Source organism: Triturus cristatus, chromosome 1_2 (genome assembly GCF_964204655.1).
Source record: "Triturus cristatus chromosome 1_2, aTriCri1.1, whole genome shotgun sequence".
Classification (NCBI taxonomy): Eukaryota; Metazoa; Chordata; class Amphibia; order Caudata; family Salamandridae; genus Triturus; species Triturus cristatus.
Window position 1 is genome coordinate 705680566 of NC_140580.1, and position 22089 is coordinate 705702654.

General features: G+C 43.5%; 1 protein-coding gene across 6 annotated transcripts in view; it reads left to right on the top strand.

Moving 5' to 3' along the window:
- The window catches only part of ATP13A2 (ATPase cation transporting 13A2), a 650312-nt gene that overhangs the window by 565781 nt on the left and 62442 nt on the right, over window positions 1-22089 (top strand). For all 6 annotated transcript variants that reach the window (XM_085608574.1, XM_085608571.1, XM_085608572.1 and 3 more), the window contains 2 exons: window positions 5733-5885; window positions 15875-15971. In XM_085608574.1, coding sequence (XP_085464700.1) covers window positions 5733-5885; window positions 15875-15971 — 250 coding nt within the window. The remainder of the gene's footprint in view (window positions 1-5732; window positions 5886-15874; window positions 15972-22089) is intronic.

Here is a 22089-nt window from a genome sequence, read left to right on the forward strand (position 1 = left end):
GACTGGGGGTGAGTGTCTGAAAAGTTTCAGCGCTCCATCCATCATCTCCTTGTGTTTGCTTTGTTCGCCCTAATTTGACAGGTTATGCCCTGACATGGGTCCCTTGCTCACTTTGCCACTGGATTCAAGCTAGCCTGGCTGGTATGGGGTGTTATCCCGAAACTGACCCAGTATGCTTGTTTCCGGTCCAGGGAAGACCTGGCTTGGCAGTTCGGGCTGGACTGTTCCCATGTGTCACAGGGTCTAGACTGATTTGCATATAACAGGGTCTGAACTGTAGTGGCAAAGTGAGCTAAAGAACGATGATAGATTCAACCCAGATCTGTGACTGGGGGTGAGTGTCTGAAAGGTTTCAGCGCTCCGTCCATCATCTCCTTGTGTTTGTTTGACAATGATCAACATTCCGTCCATCATCTTTTTGTGTTGCATTTGGCACTACTACGCCAGCATCGAAGTACAAGTAGCCATGTAGCATAAGTCGGCATCGGCAGACACATTGGCACCGACGGATGTCAATCAGGCTGTGGCACCAAGAAAATCATCGGATCCAAAGAAATGCTCAGGCTCGAGCGCCTCAGAATCAAAACAGTCCTCGGTTTAGAGGACTGAAAAACAACATGGACACTCTTCCGGCCAGAAAAAAAGTCTCACCTCTGGGGTACCAAAGCCACACAAAGTTTGAGGACACACCACCGGCTCAAAAGAAACGAAAGACTCATACACAAAGATAGAGTGAAGCCCAAGGCATCGTCTTTGAAGGTCTGAAACAATTTATGTAGGAAAAACGTAAAACAAAATGCCAAGAAACAGGCTCAGGATCAATCCTTGCCACAGCCTCCACTAAAAATAGTGCCACAAGAACACAGGGTCTCAAGCCCAATACTTTCGACCATCTAGAGTTACCACAAACACACTTGCCCTCTCCACAAGAGGAGGAAGAGGGGGAGATTCAGGACACAGATACCCAACAAACACAGGGTACCCACCATACCCCTGACCCATGGGATGATTATGAAGTGGTCCCAGACATTGAGCCACCAGTACCTACTGAGGTGTCCCTTCCAGATGACACATCCTCATACCACAGTGTCATCGAAAGAGCGGCAGAGTACCACAAGCTGCCATGCTCACTACAAAGGAGCCAGTTGACTTCCTAATGGAAACTCTTTCGTGCACAGAGCGCACAATTTAATATCTCCCAATCATAGCATCTGTCCTCAACGTATCCAAACACATCTTCAAGGACTCAGTCAAATCCACAGTCCTAACTCCTCGTATAGAGAAGAAATACAGGCCACCTCCAACTGACCCAATTTACATACGGGGACATCCCCTGGCAGATCCCCTTCTAACCCTAGCCAGGAAGGGAGCTGCAGCACAAGGTACTGGAGAGGTGTCTCCTCCAGATGAGGAAAGTAAAAGAATTGATGCAGCAGGCATAAGAGTAGTAGCAGGGCACGCAAACCCACTAGAAGATCGCCAACTCAGTTGGCCTTCTCTCCCGACAAAATAGGGCTACCAGGTATGAGAAGCAAGACTTGATGCAACATCTCCCAGATGAATACAAAAAATGAGACCTGGTAAATGAGGGTAGGCAGATATCAAATTAAACAATCAAATGTGCATTAGATCTAGCTGACACTGCTGCAAGGGGCATCAGTACATCAATCATGCTCCGTAAACATGCATGGCTACACATATCCGGGTTCACATCTGAAGTGCAGCAGCACATTTTTAATGTCCTATTCGATGGGAAAACCTTTTTGGGCCTGCCTGGACACACAGCTAGAGAAAATAAATGATATCGACACAGCCAAATCCATGGGTGCCTTACAGACAACACATCAAAAGTAAAAGCCCTTTCGGCGTTACCAATGGCGAGGGGCAGCAAAAGCCTCTACCCCAGAAAACACCACATATCCACAACAGCAATATCACCAACAAGGGCATGGATAATATTGTGGAGGCTACAAGAACAGGGCCTGAGGTAGAGACATCCCCAATAAGGGCACCTCCACACCACCAAGTAAATGACTTGCCCACACTTCCCCATGAGCACAAAACACCTATCTAGGGAAGGCTACCAGTTGTGGCCAAACATCACATCAGACCAGTTGGTACAAAAAAAAATCAGGCAGAGATATTGCGTAGAATTAACTCAACAGCCACCAAATGTCCCGCCAAAACGACAGATGTTAAATCTACAGCATCTACATCTGCTAAAGGAAGAAGTAAAGGTGTTGCTACTAAAAGGAGCCATAGAATTAGTCCCACTCAAACATTAAGACAAAGCAGTCTACTCCCTTTATTTCCTCATACCAAAGAAAGACAGTTCACTTCGGCCCATTCTGGACCTGCAACCACTCAATCACTACATACTATTCAAACACTTCCATATGGCCGCATTGCAAGATGTAATATGACTACTACAAGAGGGCGACTTCATGACTACATTAAACCTGAAGGGCACTTACTTCCACATTCCAATTGACCCAGCGCACCGCAAATACCTACGATTTGTGGTAAGTGGAAGTCTATATCAATTCAAGGCGCTACCATTTGGGGAAACAACAGCACCAGAGGTTTTCACAAAGTGCTTAGCGGTAGTAGTAGCAAAATGGGAAAGGGAAAACATAAATATCTTTCCCAATCTAGACGGTTGGGTGATCAATAGTCCTAAGAAAGCCACATGCCTAATAGACACTCAAAAAATGTTCAATCTACTTCACCAATTGGACTTCACTATCAGTGCAACAAAATAGCATCTCCAACCACTCCAGGTACAACCCTACCAAGGAGCAATACTCAATTCAGTATTGGGAACAGCTTACCCCAATCCGCAGAGGGATGTCATACTCCAGAACCAATGGTGTCTTTTTCAGCCACATCGTCACCTACCAGTCAAAACAGTGATGCACCTACAAGGGATGATGTCATCATGCATAGCGTTAGTGCCACGTGCACCACTACACATGAGACCTCTCCAAGAGTGTTTAGCATTGCAATGGTCACAAGCAGGGGGAAAACATGGAAGATCTAATGTTGGTTTCACATAGGATCCATCAGGCACTACAATGGTGGAACACCTCAAACATACTGAAGGGATGAGCCTTCAAAGACCCAATCCTGCAAGTAATAATCACAACTAATGCATCACTCATGGGGTGGGGTGCTCATATGAAAGAAATTGTAGTTCAGGGACACTGGATCTTACAACAACAGGCAATGCACATCAACATGCTGGAGCATCTATTTATCTATATGGCTCTACAAGCGTTCCTAACAAACATTACAGGAATAAATGTTGTTCTACAAACGAACAATAGAACTGCAATGTATTACATCCTGGAACAGAGGGGGGACCCATTCCATACAACTGTCACAACTAGCGCAGACCATATGGAAATGGCCAAACAATATAAAAATATCTTCCTGGCACAATGCATGCTAGGGCAGGAAAACTCCATTGTGGGCCTGCTAAGCAGCACACACCAACAAGTTCACAAGTGGGAAATACACCCTCCATTACTGCAACAATACTTCTACTGGTGGGAAACACCCACACTTGACCTGTTTGCCACTACCAAAAACTCAAAATGCTAAAAATTCTCATCCAGATACCAACACTCACTATCCAAAGTGAATGTTCCATGGATGAACTGGTCAGTGATATTTCCTTGTGCGTTTCCTCCTCCCCCATTTCTTCCATGTGTGGTCAGGAAACCCAGACAAACTTCGATGACCCTAATACTGATTGCTCCCACATGGTTTGGCACACAACACTGCTAGAGCTATCCCCTGTACTTCGCAAGAAGCTACCCAACTATCCAAACCTTCTCACTCACAACTGGGGCATGATGAGACATCCCAATACACAACAACTCAATCCTGCAATCTGGCACCTGAGGTCATAGTCGTGATACCTAAATCTACCTCCAGAATGCATGACTGTTCTAAAGGAGTCAGTAAGGCCAACCACAAGGGCTTGCTCTGCTGCTAAATGGAAACATTTTGTCCACTACTCTGCGTCCTTAAACATCAACCCTTCTTCACCAACAAAACAACAACTGGTCTGTTACACTTACAAAAGGCACATTTGACATATCCCTCATAGCTGCCATTGCTGCATGCCCGCAAAACAGAAAGCACCAATCGCTTTTCTGTATTCCTGTAATCAAAGCCTTCATGGAATGATTAAAATGTGTAATTCCACCTCGTACACCTCCAGTACCCACTTGGGACATTGTCATAACACGACTTAAAGGGCCACCACTTCACCACTACATTACTGTCAAATACAATTTTTGACTTGGAAGGTGGCCTTCCTTGTAGAAATAACATCTCTACGAAAGGTTAGGGATTTACATGCGCTCCCTTTGGAAGAACCATATTTACACGTGTTCACAGACAAAGTGCGTTTAGGCACAAACCCAAAATTCTTACCTAAAGTTATATCTCCTTTCCATTTTATTCAAATTTAAAGTTACCAGTTTTCTGTCCAACAGCAGAGACAGTCACAGAGGATGCTTTACATACACTTAATGTTAAACTTGCACCTCTTGGAACGTACAAAACCCTTTAGGAAAACACAACAACCATTGATTTAGTTTTCAAATGCACATAAAGGAAAGGCTATTTCAAAATCAGGAATAGCAAGATGGATTGCCAAATGTATCCAAATTTGTTATGCTAAAGCAAAACAAACAATTTACAACTATGCCAAGGGCTCATTCAACAAATACTCCTTTCAAAGCATCTCCAGACTTCCCCTCACCCACAATTGCTATCACCGACTTTGTGTTGTAATGTATTTATACATTTGGCATGGCTGTCTGAGAGAATGCAAAGCCTCTTTACCAGCTGCACAGAATCTCATTCATTCCTCTCTGCATCTTTCTCTCATCTTGACATGGGCGGGTTGAAGGGTGGCAGCACCTGAGTGTTGAGCTGCTCCTACGTTTAATATATCAAATCTCACATTTCCACTTGTGCTATGTACAGTGATATGCTGTTAAGTAGAAATAGGCCCAAGTAAGTAAAAGTGCATCTGCTTGGTTAGTTAAAACCATACAAATACTGAATGAATATGTAGATTCAGTAGGGCCAAATCTTCAAAAAGTGGATTGTGTCCATGCTGGTGTTGCATTTGGTTTTGCTCAATGGTCTGCTTCTTACTTTATATATTTCCTTGTGATTGTCTTAATTTATTTACGCACAAAACATTAAAATAAATTCTCACTACAACAGCTGAAACAAACAATCTAAATGTCTCTGCAAACTTCAAACGTGAATCTTTTAATGGGAACTAAAGTCTGCAGAGATGTGGTGTCTTGCTGATTGCACTCCAGAACATTATCCTAGCTTTTGCTGACTGTGGCATATGATTAATTGTCATGGCTGTATACCACAAACTGTAAGACAACTTGTAGGCCAACGCTTCAAGCTGTTTTTTAGTACGAGTTAATAACACTTCAAGCCCCCAATCACCACCCACCCAGAAGTTCAACCATATCATGGCACTTCTTGTCTAATAGTGTGATTCTGAGTTATTGCTTCTGAAGTTTGAGATATGTCCCTGTTCCATGTTATGGAACATTGATAATCACCTCACTTTAGTTCCTGCTAACTTCTAGCCTAGAATGTTTGAATCCATTGTCGGGTCTATGGGTGCCAAAGAGGGATGTCAGCTGTGTCCAGTGGATGTTGTCATAGGAGATGTCTTCCTCTTATAGGTACTGCGTGGCCATGTGTGGGGACGGGGCCAATGACTGTGGAGCTCTGAAGGCTGCTGATGTAGGAATCTCACTGTCTGAGGCTGAAGCATCTGTGGCTTCACCATTCACATCTAAACTGGACAACATTGAGTGTGTGCCACTGGTAATCAGGTGAGAGGACGGCCTTCTTGTAGATGTGTGTGTCTCTGCTTGTGAGCTCCTATGGCTTTTTCGCTTCCAAATGTTTGCAAGCATGTATGGTTTTCTAACCCGCTGAACAGCTAACAGCATAAAGGAAGCCATTTTCGTGAAATTCAGGTCTTGCATTCTCCTAGATGTCTTACAATAGTCTTTGAACCTTTATTAATGTACTCAAGACAGTTTCGTGTGGAAAACATTATAGTAATGGACTATGATGTCCATCACTGGTAGGCTGGGAGTTGCATCATATAACTAAGATCAGACATTTGCCCCTAAAATGAACTATGTCTTCCCCAACTGGTTTTGGAATACACACCAAATGAACTCATATTTTGTTTGAAGGTTGTCATTTCACACTTAAAAAATCAGGCTGATGCAGAAGTAGAGGACAGTGGAATATGCACTTTAATTAATTGTATTTCCCTCTTCCTTCAGACCTATGGAATATTGTGTTCGCAGACCAGGGGCTTGCTGCACCACTTTCAAAGGAACAAGTTAAAAATGTCAGTCGCAGTTGAGGTTTGTGTACAAACATATGCTCCCCCTCCCTATTTACTCAGCAGTTCCCCGCATCCCAGTCTTACTCTCCTGGCCCAGATGATCCAATATTTTTTTAAAGGTGTGCATACATGCTCAATTTGTTTCTGCCCTTTTTTGAAAGAGTCCCAAGCTTATGCACTTGGCTACCTCCTCTCCTTATACTTCTTATGACCATCTTCAAGTGATATTGATCTTCACTGCGGCTGCAGTTCCTAATACTTGGGTACCTCGTCTGGTCTTATCCAGCTGTGTTATTTCTCTTTCAGTCTTCTAAAGACCTGATTCTTCCATGACCATTAAGCTTTGGATTTGCCATCCTTTGCAAATTTCACGGTTTCAGAGCAAAGAAACAGAGGAAGCCTCAGCAGTTTTGAGTCTAACCTTGTTTTAGCATTCACACTACCAGGTGTCCAGTTGTCCCCTTGATTTTCCTTGTGAGGTCATTCCTTTGGATTCTGGAGCAGTCACTGGTTAAGAGGAAGCACCGTTAGTGAGTACTGTAATTTCCCACCTTGAGTCCAGGACACTTGCTTTACAGCAATATATGAGAAAAGCACATACCACATACAAAAGAAAGCAAAGACATAGATCTCAGTTTTGGCGGACTGGTCACACCTTCATCGTAGAAAGTCTTAAAGCAGCCTCCTCACCATTGGAGCAAGTAAAAATGCCTGTAATCATGCACTATTATCCACCACTTTCGAGAAGTTGTAACCGTTTTCTGTGGTTGAGGTACATATTGGGTCTACCTCCTTTCAGCAGAACTTGGCTCTGCTGTTGAGTGCCTCTTGATAAGAGATAGAACACATCCATTAAGCTTATAAATTGCCAAGTTAACTGTGGCAAACAATTGAAAGTGTGCCCCAAAAGACTAACAAGTGTAGGTTGTGCTTATGGCCTAAGTGTCTTTACAGTCAAGAAGAGTTCATTGGGCTGAAAGTAAGTTGGTATTACCTCTACTTTGTACTCATCCATGAGTTGCTTTAGCTGACTAACACTGGTGTGGTTTCCAACTTGCCCCTGAAGCCTATGACAACCGGACACATAGCCAAGTGTCCTCCATATCCAACTGTATGAGAGGCTGCATCAATGTATCCTTTAAGCCTAATTTCTCTTGAGGTTCCCCCAGACACCTCAAACCAAATAAATGTACAAAAGAATTCTCTGACATGAACCATGTCCTTTAATATTTCTGGCTTTGTCCAGAAGTGCACACAAAACTTCATCCTGAGAGGTCCGTGTTAAAGTGCCTATGTCCTGTCTTAACGGGCACCCTCTACCTGTGACAAGCACTCCTCCAAGTTTCCTTTTAGCACTGCTTGCTCTGTTGCTTCCACTGAGGCTTGGGAAATTGTCTCAGTAGTTCTTTAATCCACAGTCAAATTCAGGAAAGGTTTCAGATCTGATGCTGACTGGTCATTCCACCACTTTTATATTCATAAGTCCAAGACGCTAGACTGCTAGCTACCTCTACCTGCTCAGTTTGTTTTTAAATTAGCGTGGTACATAGTAATATGTCAGTCTTCGGCCAGTTTGAGTGCAAGTTCCAAAATTCCAGAGTCCTTCATAAAAGCAAGGCCATATGTGGCACAAACAGAAGGGAAGCTCTTCCATTGCCAGGAATAACTCCCCTACGTTGAAAGCCTATTTAGCTAGGGAGAGTGAAAAGTGCAGATATTGTGAAAACCATCATGAAAGGTCGGCCCCTGCCTTGTGAAGCATATAAGGATCACTATCTCTTCCAACTTTAAGAATAAACATATTCCTGGGTCCGACACCTGCTGGCTAAAACAACGTTGACCATGCCATCTGACAATGACAACTTTTACTGGATACTCCAATCAGCCTTGAGGCCTGAAGCTCAGCAGGCTACATCTGATCAGAGACTTCTGAAGTGGAAACTCTAGCAAGCAAAAAAGGCTGCACTTAGATTTCCCTCTGTGGAAATGCAGTCTATTATTGGGATTCTTAGCCACCAAATATCAGGTGCACCAAATCGTGTTGAACCCACTTGTGAAGTGGTCTATTCAACCAGCTTAAAATGCCTCCCCAAACTATGCCCCTTTCTGCAGGTGATCTCTGAATATTATGATGTTTTAGGCAGTCATTCATTACCTAAAAATAAGAATTGCCCGCTTATGAAGTGGAAAAACTTTATAATAAAGTGCATTGCTTTGGTATTATTGGTTTAAAACTGTAGCACACTGTTCTGCCAAGCAATGAGTAAGGGCAGCAGTGGGAAAATAATGGTCCACAGCTCAAGGATATTGATATGTGAAAAACTCTATTTCTTCCATTTGAGCACCCCAGAGCCATCCGGGAGACTTCTTTGAAAACCGATCGGTTCCATGGCTTCCTGAAAGGTTCTGTAAACAAATTTTATTTGCTTATCCATTTCAGAAGATTTGCTCATATGTTTCCAGAAGCACAAACACCATTCTGTTGGCACAATCCACACCGGAGCTTTGTGTGAGAGAGTCGGCTGGAAAGATCTCATTCTCTGCCTTGCCTGACGAACAATACGGAAGGCCGATCCTTTGGGGTCCAGACAGCAATTAGACATCATATATGGTAGTAGGTCTCTGGATGAACAGTTATAATGTGTAGTGAATCCGGTTTACTGTCTTAAAGTGCCAGAAAGCTTTCTTTGTGGTCATGTCCCGACATATGCTGAAAACTTGCAGATGCATCTGGCTCCCTGAAGATTGAAGGGAGTTTGGCAAGAAGCCCGCTAGGCTCGTGTTTGCATGTCATTTCAAGGAGAGTCTTTCTTCTAGAGCCACTTGGGCAGGCTCTGGACCCTTTGATGGCATTAGTGGACCTTCACCACTACCAGTGCTTTAGTAAAGAGTGACGTCTAGGAGTGTAGATGTAATACCAGAGGCAGTATAGATAGCTGGTAGTGCTCTTCCTCTGCTGTGAAATGAAGAAAGTGCTTGTGGCATCACTGTATTGGTACATAATCCTGTCAATCCTGAGATCCTGAAACATGTATGATAAAATCAGCATCATTAATTGTTACTGTTGGAATCATTAGTTTACTAATCAAGTTCAAGGTATTGGAAGGCATCCTCAACTGCACTTCTGAAGTGCCAGAAAATATCTTAGCATAGCACCCTTATATCTGCCCTTAAAGTGTCACCAACTATATTGCTTTCTTGTGAAGCAAAAACTTTACTTATTGCTTTGTGATTTCCACGTAGTATAAGTCTGAAAGCAGTAAGGGATGAGTGGTGGTTGTCTAATATAAAAGGGAGTGAGACCACATATAATATTATCATTAAGATTCACTGACCAGAAAAGAATCTCCCCCCTCTCTGTTCCATCCTAACAGCTAAGCTAAAAGGCTTTGTGGCAATGGTTATGGCAGCTACAGTAGATTTGCTCATACACGTTGGAGTGCCCTTTTTTTCTCCCCAGTGGTCGCATGAATTGCTGATATTACAGTTTAAGGTGCCCAGCATCTGGCTTGAGAAGCGAGGAATGTAGCCCTTAAAGTTTTGGCCTTGCTTATGAAAGTTATGGAAAGGCGATTCTAAACTGTGGAACTTTCCATTCCTTGAACATCTATTCAACCTGCATACAATTTCCCCCTGAACTTTGCCCTTTTCTGCAGGTGTGCTCTGAATATGTTTTGGGCAATCACTCATTACCTAAAAAAAAAGTTGCCTCACTTATGAAGTTTTCTGAAAAGGCGAAAGGCATATCAGAGACTTGCATAAAACTTGTGTTCTGAGTCCTTTCAAGTTGTCTCAGGACTACCATTGTGACCAAAATTGTGCAACATCCACCGTGTCCTCTCAGTGTCAAGGATCAGGCAGAAAAGGGTTAGCCATGTTTATTTTTTGCTCACAGATCTAGTTTACAACTTGATAAAAAACACACTTTATCCAAAGTAACTACCTTAATTCCAAATTTCTAATACGCTATCAATGGCAATAGATGGAAATATCTTGTGCCATGACTTCACAGACGGAGCTGGGACCACGTGGGTGTGTATGCAGTGCTGAGCCTACAAGAAATCAAGGCCTTTGGTTCCTGGACAGTGCTTTTGTCTGGCCTTCCAGCTTTCCCCTGAAGCAGAGAATAATAGTTCTCAGCCTGCCAGTTTGAGATCCACCAGAGGAATGATCAACGGACAGTATGATTCAGCCTGCTACCTTACATGTCTCAGAACAACTTGTTAGTTATTACCTTTGAAGTTGTCAAGAAGGCTCTCCAGCAACTCCACTGAAGTGCCTATTGCAAAATAAGAAAGCCGCCACCCAGTTTATTGTATCTAAGCCCCTGCCAGTCTGCAATTCTTCTAAAAGGCACATACCCAACTCGTTTTTGCAGCAAAAGAATATCCTCTTCAGAGTCAACATCTTTATCACTGCCGAAGGCAGGAAAAGCAAGGTAAGGGTCACCACCTTACTTGAAAAAACATCCTACAAAAGTTCCCTCTAGTTAATTTGTGTGTGGAGGGTTTTTGCTCTTCTACCAATTATATCTTGGTTTCTCCAGTCGGTCAGGCAGGGCAACTCTGCTCTGAAGGTGGTACCATGATATGGTATGACGTCAGAGATGAATCCACTGGTGCAGTGACGGAGCCAAGAAGTTCCAGACTCTAGAGGCACTCACTGTGAGACTAGCACCAAAGTTGTTATCTGAAGTTTGGAATTGGAAGGTGCACTGCATTGCCCTGTGGGTTCACTCAAGGAGCACCAGAGATCATTGGGATGGGTGACACATTACGTTAAATGCTAGAAGTAATGTCTCTTGTAGTGCAGTCATCTGCAATAATCCTTACGATTATGGAATCCTGCAATAATCCTTACTGGAATCTGTGCATATCAGATTTTCTACTGAACTGCCTCAGACCCCTTAGGTGAGAATGTACGCTACAGTGCCATGGACCGCTCATGCCTGCACCAGATCACCCTTGATCTCCCAAGTCAGAAGTGACAAAGATGTAGTGTCCAATTCCTTTTGTTGCTGCTTTTATCATGCTTGTAGGGGGACTTGAATGTGTTTGTTCTGCTAATCCTTGCCCCTGGAGGGATGCCTAAGAAGCAGACCCTTTGCCTTGGTGCAAGACCAGAAAGACCAATGCTTCCATCTGAGTAATGGCCCTAAGTGTGCACTTATTAAAAATGTCAGGTCTCTGTCCTCTGAATGAAAACGTTTATGCAAGTTGAAAACCTCCTGTTGTGCTTGTGATGTATGCATGACATAAACTATGAAAACTGTGAAGACATTTTGCAGAAATGTCAAAAACATCAAGACAAGATGTCTCCAGCATACAAAAAAGGGAACCCGACATCCAGGGTTTGTGACCGTATCTTTATGAAGCTGAGGGCCCTGGAGCTCCTTTTTTCTTGTTTTCGGACCAGCTCCTCACTTGTGCAAAACTGTGCATGATGTAGCTATTTCCTGCATCACATTGGCGCCAGGAGACCTTTAATGTTTGGCTCAGAAATCCAATATTTTGGTGGTTGTTCCTTTAGAGCGGCAGGGCTCAACCACTTGAAAAATAGCTGGGGAGCTGCATAATGGGCATAATGGGCATTGATTTCCCTGACCTCTGTTTTCCTCTGAATGGATGTCTCCATATGCCTATCCTGGGACTGAAGTCAGTCTTTATGGCTTTCTAGTCTGTACTGCTGCTCCTAAAAACAGCACAAATCCTAATCTCCTTCAAAGATATGACTAGTTGTGCACAAATAAGCATGGGGGTACTTCATCTCATTAACTTTGTCCCAAGTCTGCATTTCACCTGGCAGCGGGGGTTAACCACTGTAGGACTGCCTTAGCATACTGACCCAGGCCTCTTACATTAGAGAGCTGGACAATTTAATGGCTTCTCTTTTTTACGTGTGGGGTTTTCTCACATAAGATCTCTTTGCCGTCAGGTACAATTGCTTGCATGCTGCTTCTTGGAAGAGCAAGGTGTTTTTTTAGATTAGAAGAAGCCCACATTTTCTGCTCCTACTTTAGAATGACCTCTTGCCCTACCAAGGGGGTGCTAGTTCTTTAGCATCCACCTCTGTCATTGATCTCACACTGGTTCTAGAGCACCTGCCTGTGTACCTCCAGGTCCTGTAGAAATCCATCATACGTTTTCTATAACAGCCCCAAGAAGGCCTTTGAGAACCTGGTAAAAGAGAAAGTAGCTGAGGTTCTGTCTTTGAGCCTGGCCAATAACATCAATCCTCTTGATGTACTCTGTGTGATGTTTTATACTTTGTTTTGCACACTGCCATGGTAGGAATGAATGCAAGTAAAGTCCTCCTCAATCTATCTGGGTGCATTTGAGCCCTGCAGAAATTGTAAAAGACTGTTATTCCCAAAAAGCCCTGTCAGCAAGTATCATTTTTATTAGCAAATGCTTTGATTGTTTTTTGAGTCCATGGTCGCTTGTGACATTACCATATCCTGTTTTGAATCCTTACAGGGTTTTTACAGTTACAAGGTAATCTTTCTTACTTGTCTTTAATTCATTCGTAACTACCGCCTCGCCATTCACACTCAAAGGGGCACATGCATCAAAGTTACAATTTGCGATGACCAAATGGTGATTATTAAGGAATCGCTATTTGGTAATCGCAAATGCCTATGCATGTAGGAATCGCTAAAAAAATTGAGATTTCTTAAGATCAGCTAATAGCAATTCGGAAATTGCTAATCTCTATTAGCTAATGTGACTCCATTCATTCCTATGGGCCTATAGGCCCATAGGAATAAATGGCATTGCATTCGCTAATAGCGATTACCAACTGGTAATCGCAAATAGCAAATCCAAGGGTGCCCCGGTGCCTAAGGCCCCCTTGCAGCACCCCACAAAAAAAGGTAAATGTGCACATGTAAAGCACACACATGCCCTAAGGGCATGTGTGCGCGCTACATGGCACTTTGAAAAATGCTTTTTTGTGCATTTGTCAAAGCATGCACATATTAATATCACCTTGAAGTTGATCGTAATTAGCGTTTCCTAAAAGCACAATTCGCATTTAGGAAAGGCTACATGCATCAGCATTAGGGAATCGCCAATTGTGATTCCCTAATTGCATTTGCAATTTTGGTAATCGCAAAAAATTGCGATTACCTAAATTGCGAATGACATCACCTACATGCATTGGAAAAGTCCTTTTTCCATTCACAAGTGGAAAAAGGCTTGATGCATGTGCCCTAAAGATTTTGCTGCCCGGGGTCCATATCAAACTGGAACCCAGTCTTATGTGGAGTCTTAACCTGACACCCCTGATGAATTAAATGAGAGTAAATCTCAGCAGACAGGTCAATCTCCTGCTTAATGTTCTTGACAGGATAGCACTGTTTAAGATGAGGGTGCTTCCATGATACGTATATGTCATTCAGAATTTCCCATTTGAATTTCCTTGGAGTTTGTTCTGAGAACTGAGGCTAAGGTGTAAGCTTTTTCATGGGCAAATCAAGCCCCCCCCCCAAAAAAAGCATTAAACAAATGTATACAGCCCACCTACGATGGCAGCATGGGCATGGCAGACTTGCAGCTTTACTATTGGGCATCCCAGATACTTTCCTGAATGACTGGCTCAGCAGGGGGTTGCTATAGTGGGCCGAAATAAACTGTGGTTGATGTATGGGTCCTCTGTTCCCGGAACTCTTTTTAAGGTTACTAGGGTGGTGCGTTTGGCTTAGATGTCGACCCTGCGTTGGATTGGATGGGACTGTCGGATTACTCTGGAGACCCCATTGTGATAGGGGACCTGACCTGACAACTATTGTACGCAGTGTGAGGACTTCGGAAATGGAATGTAATCAGCATCTCAAAGGAAATGGATGTATAGCAATCCAGTCATATGAAATCCTTTCTGGACCTCCAGTCAGAGATTGAGCTTCATAAATCTCAGTTTTACACATACCTGCAGCTCCTCTAGGCGCTGTTTCATTCTGCCTCTTAGTACGAGTTACCAGAGTTCAACAAACCCATTAGAGGCCAAAATCCTGATGAGACCTTCCGAGAAAGGTGGGCTATTCCACATTTAGAAATCCCTCGTTATCCACTCCCCAGAGTTTTTTGCAAAACTGAAGACAAAATGACAAACATGGGTGGGACCTCTGATGACCTTGATCAGAGGGATGTGAATTAGTTATGTCCTCCTGTCTTCAGCTCATTCAGTTAAAATACTTACACATCCACCAGTGAAAGGCTCCAGCAGCCTAAGAAGATCCTCACACCTACATGCGGTTGAGGGAGACTTATTTCACGTGGTCTGGGATTGTACAATAATTGGCAAATACAGGGCACACATCTTTACTACTGTTGGGAGACCGGTGGAACCTTCACATCGTATTGCATTCTTGACCATTCTTGAGGATATGAGAGGGAGGCGCAGAGAGTATACCCTAGTCAGGATTTGCACCATGTTAGCCAAGAATGACAATGCAAAATCTGGGGGAAAACGGTGTGACTGCTTTGGGCTGGTTTGTTGAGCCTCCACTACATGGAGGTAATGTACTATGTTATTTCACCCTCTGTGAATGTACTCTACCTTTTATTCCTTGTACAAAAATGAAATACAATTTTGAGAATTAAAAACATAATTCCTAACATTCTCTGACTTTCACAACTATTAGAATATAGTGATCTTGTTCTTTCTTAACCCCACCAATGATGCATACATTTGAAGAGACCGCAGGTTAAAGCTAAATATGAGAAAAGGTCTTGCACATTTTGAGGTACAGGCTACCAGTGCTTTTCGTGAGTACCTTGAGGGTGCTGGTCTCCCTACCTCGGAGGTTGTCATCCCTTACATAGAAAAAGTAAAGGCTAGTTTCTAAGGTTTTTATTTTTTGTTGAGATTAGTCATACAATGTTTGTCCCCACCCTATGCATTATATTATTTCTATGTTTCTGAAAGAAAGGAGGAGGCAACTGAATGTATCAGGAAGTTCCAGTTGCTCATCTTAGTCATCATTCCTTTAAATGAACTCACCCACATTCACCACTATCCATCTATAAGTGTAGAGGCAGAGAAGACAAATTATATGGGGTGTCAGTGGGTTAATTAAGGAGCCTAGCACATTGATTCCCAAGTCACTTGCCTTTAGTCGAGACTAGACGTGTTCTATCTTTCTGGCATTTGCCAAGACACCCCATGAGTCTGGAGGATTAAGGATTAACCATTACCAGCACAGAAGTTAGCCTGATAATTATTTCCTGTCTTCAGCTAGATACTTTAATGCTTGTCACTAGTTTAGAAGCAAATGCCCTTTAAATGGGCAATGTTCCTCACTGCACAGTGGGAATGCAGGAAGTAATGTACAGTCTCATTAAATGCAATACCATTTATTTGCTGCTTTGGTTTGTGTACACCGTGGAAGAGGTCTGTTATTTGCTTCATAATCGATTGCAGTATTTCTGATATATAATAACAACGTTCTGTCTCCTGCAGGGAAGGGCGTTGCTCCCTGGTCACGTCCTTTGGCATCTTAAAATTCATGGCAATGTACAGCCTCACACAGTTTGTGTCTGTCCTCATCCTCTACACAGTAAGTGTCCACTACTCATAGGGGCTCATGCTAATGTTTGACATCCTACATTGTAACATCTCTGTCACTGTCGGGTGCTTGTACCTGAATTTTTGGGGCCAAACTGCAACAGTTTCTAAGAAGGTGAAGTGAGAACATTCCAAGGAACTGGCATGCTGTGTTTGTTTAATGTTTTAGAATTGTGTTTATTGTATAAACTAATAACTTATAGGTATTTGAGACGGTCACCTTCAGTGGCCATATAGGGCACATTTGAAAGAATGGCCCTGGCATAGTGTAGTGAGTTTAGCAGAAGTTACTGTTGAATTAATTACATGACATTATTACATTTATAACACCATTGTTTTAATAGTTTCACAAATACAGCCGTTACACATGACGTGGGTTAAGTGGATCCAGTTGCACATGGTGGAATAGAAGTTGAACATTTTCAGATGTTACAAGACGACACATTTAGTTTTGGCACATAGGAACAATGCTGCATATAGAGAAGAGGCCATCATTGAGAGTCTGGTTGTGACACAGGGGTAGGGCTATGCTAGCCTTGAAATGTTTGTTTTTATCCTGTGCCTTCAGAGCAAGAGGGATGAAACATTACTTCTGTCTTGGTGTAGGAAGTTCCTGAGCCCGTTCACCACCAGTGTAAATCTCCTACCACCTTTTTTCAGCCATTTGGCCTCGCAACTGGAGGCCAAAGAATTTTCATTGTCAAAGTATTATGTTGTTTAGAATATATCGGCAATCCCCTAAAACAAAAGCGTGCTAAAAGAGAACTGCTGGTATTAATCTTCTGAATTTGCCTGGGATTTTGTTATATCAAAAATCAGTGACACGCTTACACTAAAGATAAAGCTGCTGTCTCCTAATAGGAAGAATGTTAAATGTATCCTGTTTAACGTGTTTGGAGTAAGTGTAGCTGTAAAACAGATGTTTTGCACACTCCTACCAATTATTGCTGGGCTCAAATGTTGTAACTTGTTTTTATTCAAAGAAGAAATTTCACTTTCAAGACGACTATTGGTAGTCTGCTAAAAACCCATAATGTATCAGGATACAGACTTCACATTAGACTTTTTTTTTTAAATCTTTGGGTTCCAAGTGTTTTGACGGCACCATTAGAATCGGGATCAGGGCTTAAGCGGCAGAGAACTGACCTTCTAACACAGCATCAACATTTACAGAGTAACAACAGCTGCAGCAAGTTAATCATTGGATAAACCTGGAGCCAGGTCATACCAGGATGACTTGTTTCAGGTGAGGACATGGAGAACCCTCCCATTCAAGATTTGCCCCTCTTCTAATAGCAAGTTCCTGTGTTCACACAAGCATCACCTTTGATAATCTGGGACTTCCGAGAGACAGGTCAGCTCCAACATGCTTGGAGGCTGGCATGCTATGCAGAAAAGTAGCGTCAACACTTTGCTGATTATTCTTCTGTAGTTGTAGGTGTTCGAAGGCTTCAACTCTGATTAAAATATGGAGAGGAGGGGGCATCCAGTATTGTGAAGGCCCATAAGGAGCGGAGTCCTGTATTTGTCTCCCCCAATGACTCTAGAGATGCAAGGTCTGCAGCAGCCCCGTCAAAACCTATACACAGGACAAAGATTCCTCCTATTACTTTTGGCCCAACTCCAAGACCAGGCCACAATAGCCTCAGCCTTGATAGGAGATAGGAAAAACAACATATTGATGATCTTCCCTCCAGTTGCTGACATCTAAAGGTCCACAGTAGAGCATAGCCCTGAGAGCACCATCCCTTATCCAAATACACCTCAAAAGAAAGCTATTCAGTTGGAACCTCCCACTGTGGTCAAGACCAATCTGCACCAAAAGGCACATTCTATACCGAACACTTCTAGAGGCCAAGAGTGTGGTGTTGTAATGTCACTTTTATAGGAGTAATATGCTATCTTAGTAAGTATTGCCAGGCCATTAATTGGAATGTAGAATGTGGAATGTTGCTGCTTTAGGGAATCGCCTTGCAGTTGCTGGCTTTCTAGGGTTGGTCACATGATTATTACTCGGCAAAGTAAAGCTGTTTATACATACATGTGGATTAGGGGCTTCTTTTCAGTGGCGACGAGGATTGGATGTGCCCCTATTGGAACAACCCTAATTTGATTTGGAGGTCACGATCAATTTTGTTAGTGGTTAGCTCACGACGAAGCGTCCTGGATGTGCAAGGATTGGACAGTCTGATGGAGGAACTCGTAGCAGCATGCTCATGTGGTAGTGGTGTCTGTTAGACGTCCTGCAAGGATTTTGCAAGCAACAAATGCACTAATTTAAAGTGGAATTTGGGAAGTACTGCCCCAAAGGTAGGCGGTAAGAGTGTGCATGGTGAGGCGTGAGAGCAGGGGGAGCGTGTGTACTAGAGCGTGTCTCTGCTCCACGTGCCCTGCTAGTATTGCATGTGTGTGAGTGACTTCACAATACACTGGGGAAGGAGCGCATCCCATGCGCTTTCCATCAGTGTGCGCCTTCAGGCTGCCATGCCTTGGAAGGAGTGTGGGCAGCGTAAAAAGAGCAAGGAGTTTTAGAGTTTTGAGGAACGAGCTGTGCCTGCAGCAACGCCTCGATCGTAGTGGTGCAACTAGAGACGTAGGCAGCCTGTTATTACACAAAAGAAAAAAACATGTGTGGAAGACATTATCATGCTGCTGCTTCCGGGCTGAAGTGATCTGTGCTGCATCAGCCTTGAGTGCTGAAATGAAAGTAAGATTAGCGAATAAGAGGGCACATTGTTGGAGAGTGTCTCTGGTGGGCAACTGAAGGAAGTACTGGTGTACTCCGCCAAGCCCAGGAAGGATCTCAGTTTATCTTTATCAACCAGACACTGAGTTTTTTCAATAGCCTCCATCAACCTGACCTTGAGAGATATTCCCTCATAGGATATGGTACGGCACAGATATTCGACTCTTTGGCAAACAAACGTACATTTCTTGCCTCCACAGTGAAGCTTCCTTTCTTCAGGATCCCAAACACCTTCCGCACCAACTCATCATGCCTCTCCTTGCTTGCTGCCCACATCAAAATATCGACCTGAAACACTCTTACACTTCTCCCTTTACCGAACAAATTCTGCTTCACCTGTTGGAACTCAGCCAAAGTGAACGTAAGGCCAAAAGGGATTCGAACAAAACAGAATGATCCCTCCAGCACTATAAATGAGGTCAAGTGACTTGACTTGGGATGTAGCAGTATCTAATGATAAGCGCTCGTGTGGTCCAGCGTAGAGTAAAACTGCCCCCCCCCCTTTAACACCTGCCAAGAACTCATTTATATTGGGTGTAGGATAGCGATCCACCCATATATTATTATTAAGTTCTCTTAAGTCCACGTACATTGTGATACTGCTGTTGGGTTTTTGAGCAATCACCACTGGACTCAAACACTCCGATGACTCAATTTGCTCTATAATACCCTTCTCCAATAATCTGTCCAACTCAGCATTCAGGGCATCTCACAGGCACATTCCGTACCTTTTGAGTCTTCGCAACCGCTCCCCTTTTCAAGACTTTTCTGTGTATACACTCTGCTCTCTCCATCCCATCAAACACCACCCCTTTTCCACCACGTCCATAATCCATAGTAAGGCATAGCCCTGAAAGCACCATCCCTTATCAAAATAGACACCTCCATAGAAAGCTTGTCAGTTGGAACCACTCACTGTGGTCGAGACCAGTCTGCACCAAAAGGCACATTCTACACCGAGCACTCCTAGAAGCCAAGAGAACACCTTGGAACTCAGATGATCCTGACACTCATTTGGCACTCAAAACCTCTTTGATACAAAAAGCATTTTCACAGTGAGTGATCAAAAACACATCTGGTAGGCACTGATCAACTCACACAGCTACATCAAAGCATTCGTGGGTCCTGCAGGTAAGCATGGTGGGGCGGGGGAATGTCAACAGACTATGGAATAGGATTTATTTAACTTTCTCAATTCTGTCTGTCGAACTCCCCTACAACCCTCCACCCCACCTCATTTACTTGCAGGAGCCACAACTGCACCGAAGGACTTTGGGCCTGATTAGGATGTAGGGCGGACTTGGTGTCCACCTAACACCGTTGCGCATTGGAACCGCCCGACCATAGGTCAGCAGTTCCGACTGCACAATTTGTATGCGACCGCCCTATGGGCCAATGGCAGCTTGAACGGCGGGCAGAAAAGGCCCACAGTACAAGCTGCTATTGGAAAAATTGATGTTTTTAAACATCTCTGCACCGTGTGACAGGCACAGTGCGGTGCCTGCCACACATTGTAGGGATGTTTAGGAGGCACCATAGGTGCCCCTCAGGTCCCAAAGTCACTTTCCGACTGCCTTTTCATGTCTGAAAGGCCGATATGGGAAGGCTGTCGGAAAGTGCCATCATAACACCGACAGCGGAGCAGGGGGTTGCTCCACCATCATTATGGGATTGTTATAATTTCTGTTGCTCCGACAGGCTCCTTGAGCCGGGCTAAACACCAACGGACGGTCCTTCTGCCCGATGCCTCTGCTCACCGCATCGTAATGTGGCGGGACGACCGCAGGGGCAGATGTCAGGCGGACCGCAACTGATGACAGTCGGCTGTGGTCTGCCCGACATCGTAATCAGGCCCTATGTATTTTAACTCAGGCATGAAGCAGGTTATTGCTTTCTCCCCTCTAGTTGTCAGCCAATTCACAAGAAAAATAGACTGACTTTTAAGGACGCAGTTTCTTAGGACATCATGGCATTCCCAATGCCAAAGAAAAGTGATCCAGGCCTGCAGCACCACCAGAGTCCACTCCACAATCCTCTTTACAATCTGTAGATTGAAATTATGATAATGAGTTACTATGAGATACAGTGGGTTCTCGTCCTGACCAGACCTAATAGATCAGCAAGATATATGGCAAGACTATCAAGTATATGCTAGAGCACCTCTTCATTTCTTCCCGCCTTTTGACACATCCACTTATTATGAAGTTATAGCTAGAGTTTCTGAACATCGTAGGATCCAGCAGCTTGTAGAGGTCAATGCGAGGACTTGCTCATCATAGGGACATTGACTGTAGCAGAGCGTAGCATGCAAGTTTTACCTATGTTTAAGACCTCTGTAAAACGTTAAGTACAAAATACCTTTTTAAGGTGAGTGTTTTAATACCACTGTTGGAGGCAATGTTTAAAGCTTCGCCACAGAATCCCATCGTCATTTGAGGATGCGATACCTGAATCCCTAGTTGTGCACACAACATGTATAAAGGCAATAATTTAGGGGACAGGATAAGGAGATCAAAAAGATACACTGCTAGCAAGCTTGTTGCAATGAGAGCAGCTGCACCGTGGCACTTCTCTCAAGATATGATCGACAATGGTAGGAGATTGAAGACCTCATGCAGCATCTCTCAAACACTTCTAAGACCAGGACAAAAGAGTTGTGAAGAAAGCAAAACCATCTCCATTGCAAATATTCGCTACTGCTACTACAACTACAACCGCAAGACTGAAGAATACCAGTATCTTGCTTCATAGTGACGCCTGGCGGTTTGTTTTTGACTTTCATATAACCTTGTGGCGGCAAAGCAATGAGTGTTTTTCTCGCCTATGTGAGGTAACATTCTAGATAAGAATGTATGACAAGAGCAAACAGTATGCTTTTGAAAAAGCAAATGCAGGGAAATCCAACCAATAATAAACCTGAGGAGAATACTATAATGAGTCCACCATTTCAATGAGAGCAGCCCTTTTAAGAAGGATACTTGTCAGGACACTTAACAGAATATGTCCAAGGATCCTATTGTGGTAGTTGTCAAGTCCGTTCCAGAGGCGACCAAATCTGAGGTACTCATTCTGCAAAAGAGTGACCTACCTTTTTGCTCCTCTTTATCCAAAAGCTGTGGGGGTGGATATTGAGCTGGCGCCTATGAATAAACTGCAACAAATACACTTTTGTCATACTATTCGTCCAACTTTCGTATTACCAAAAAGAAAAAGGCAGTAAAGGCCTGACTTAGAGTTTGACGGACCTGGTTCTCCTTTGCAATTGTGATGAAATACCCTGTCTGCCAAACCCTTGGTCCACCCACTCATTTAGAGTTAGTATATTTGGTTTTTCATAGCGAACGAAAAAAAGCTTCAGTACAAA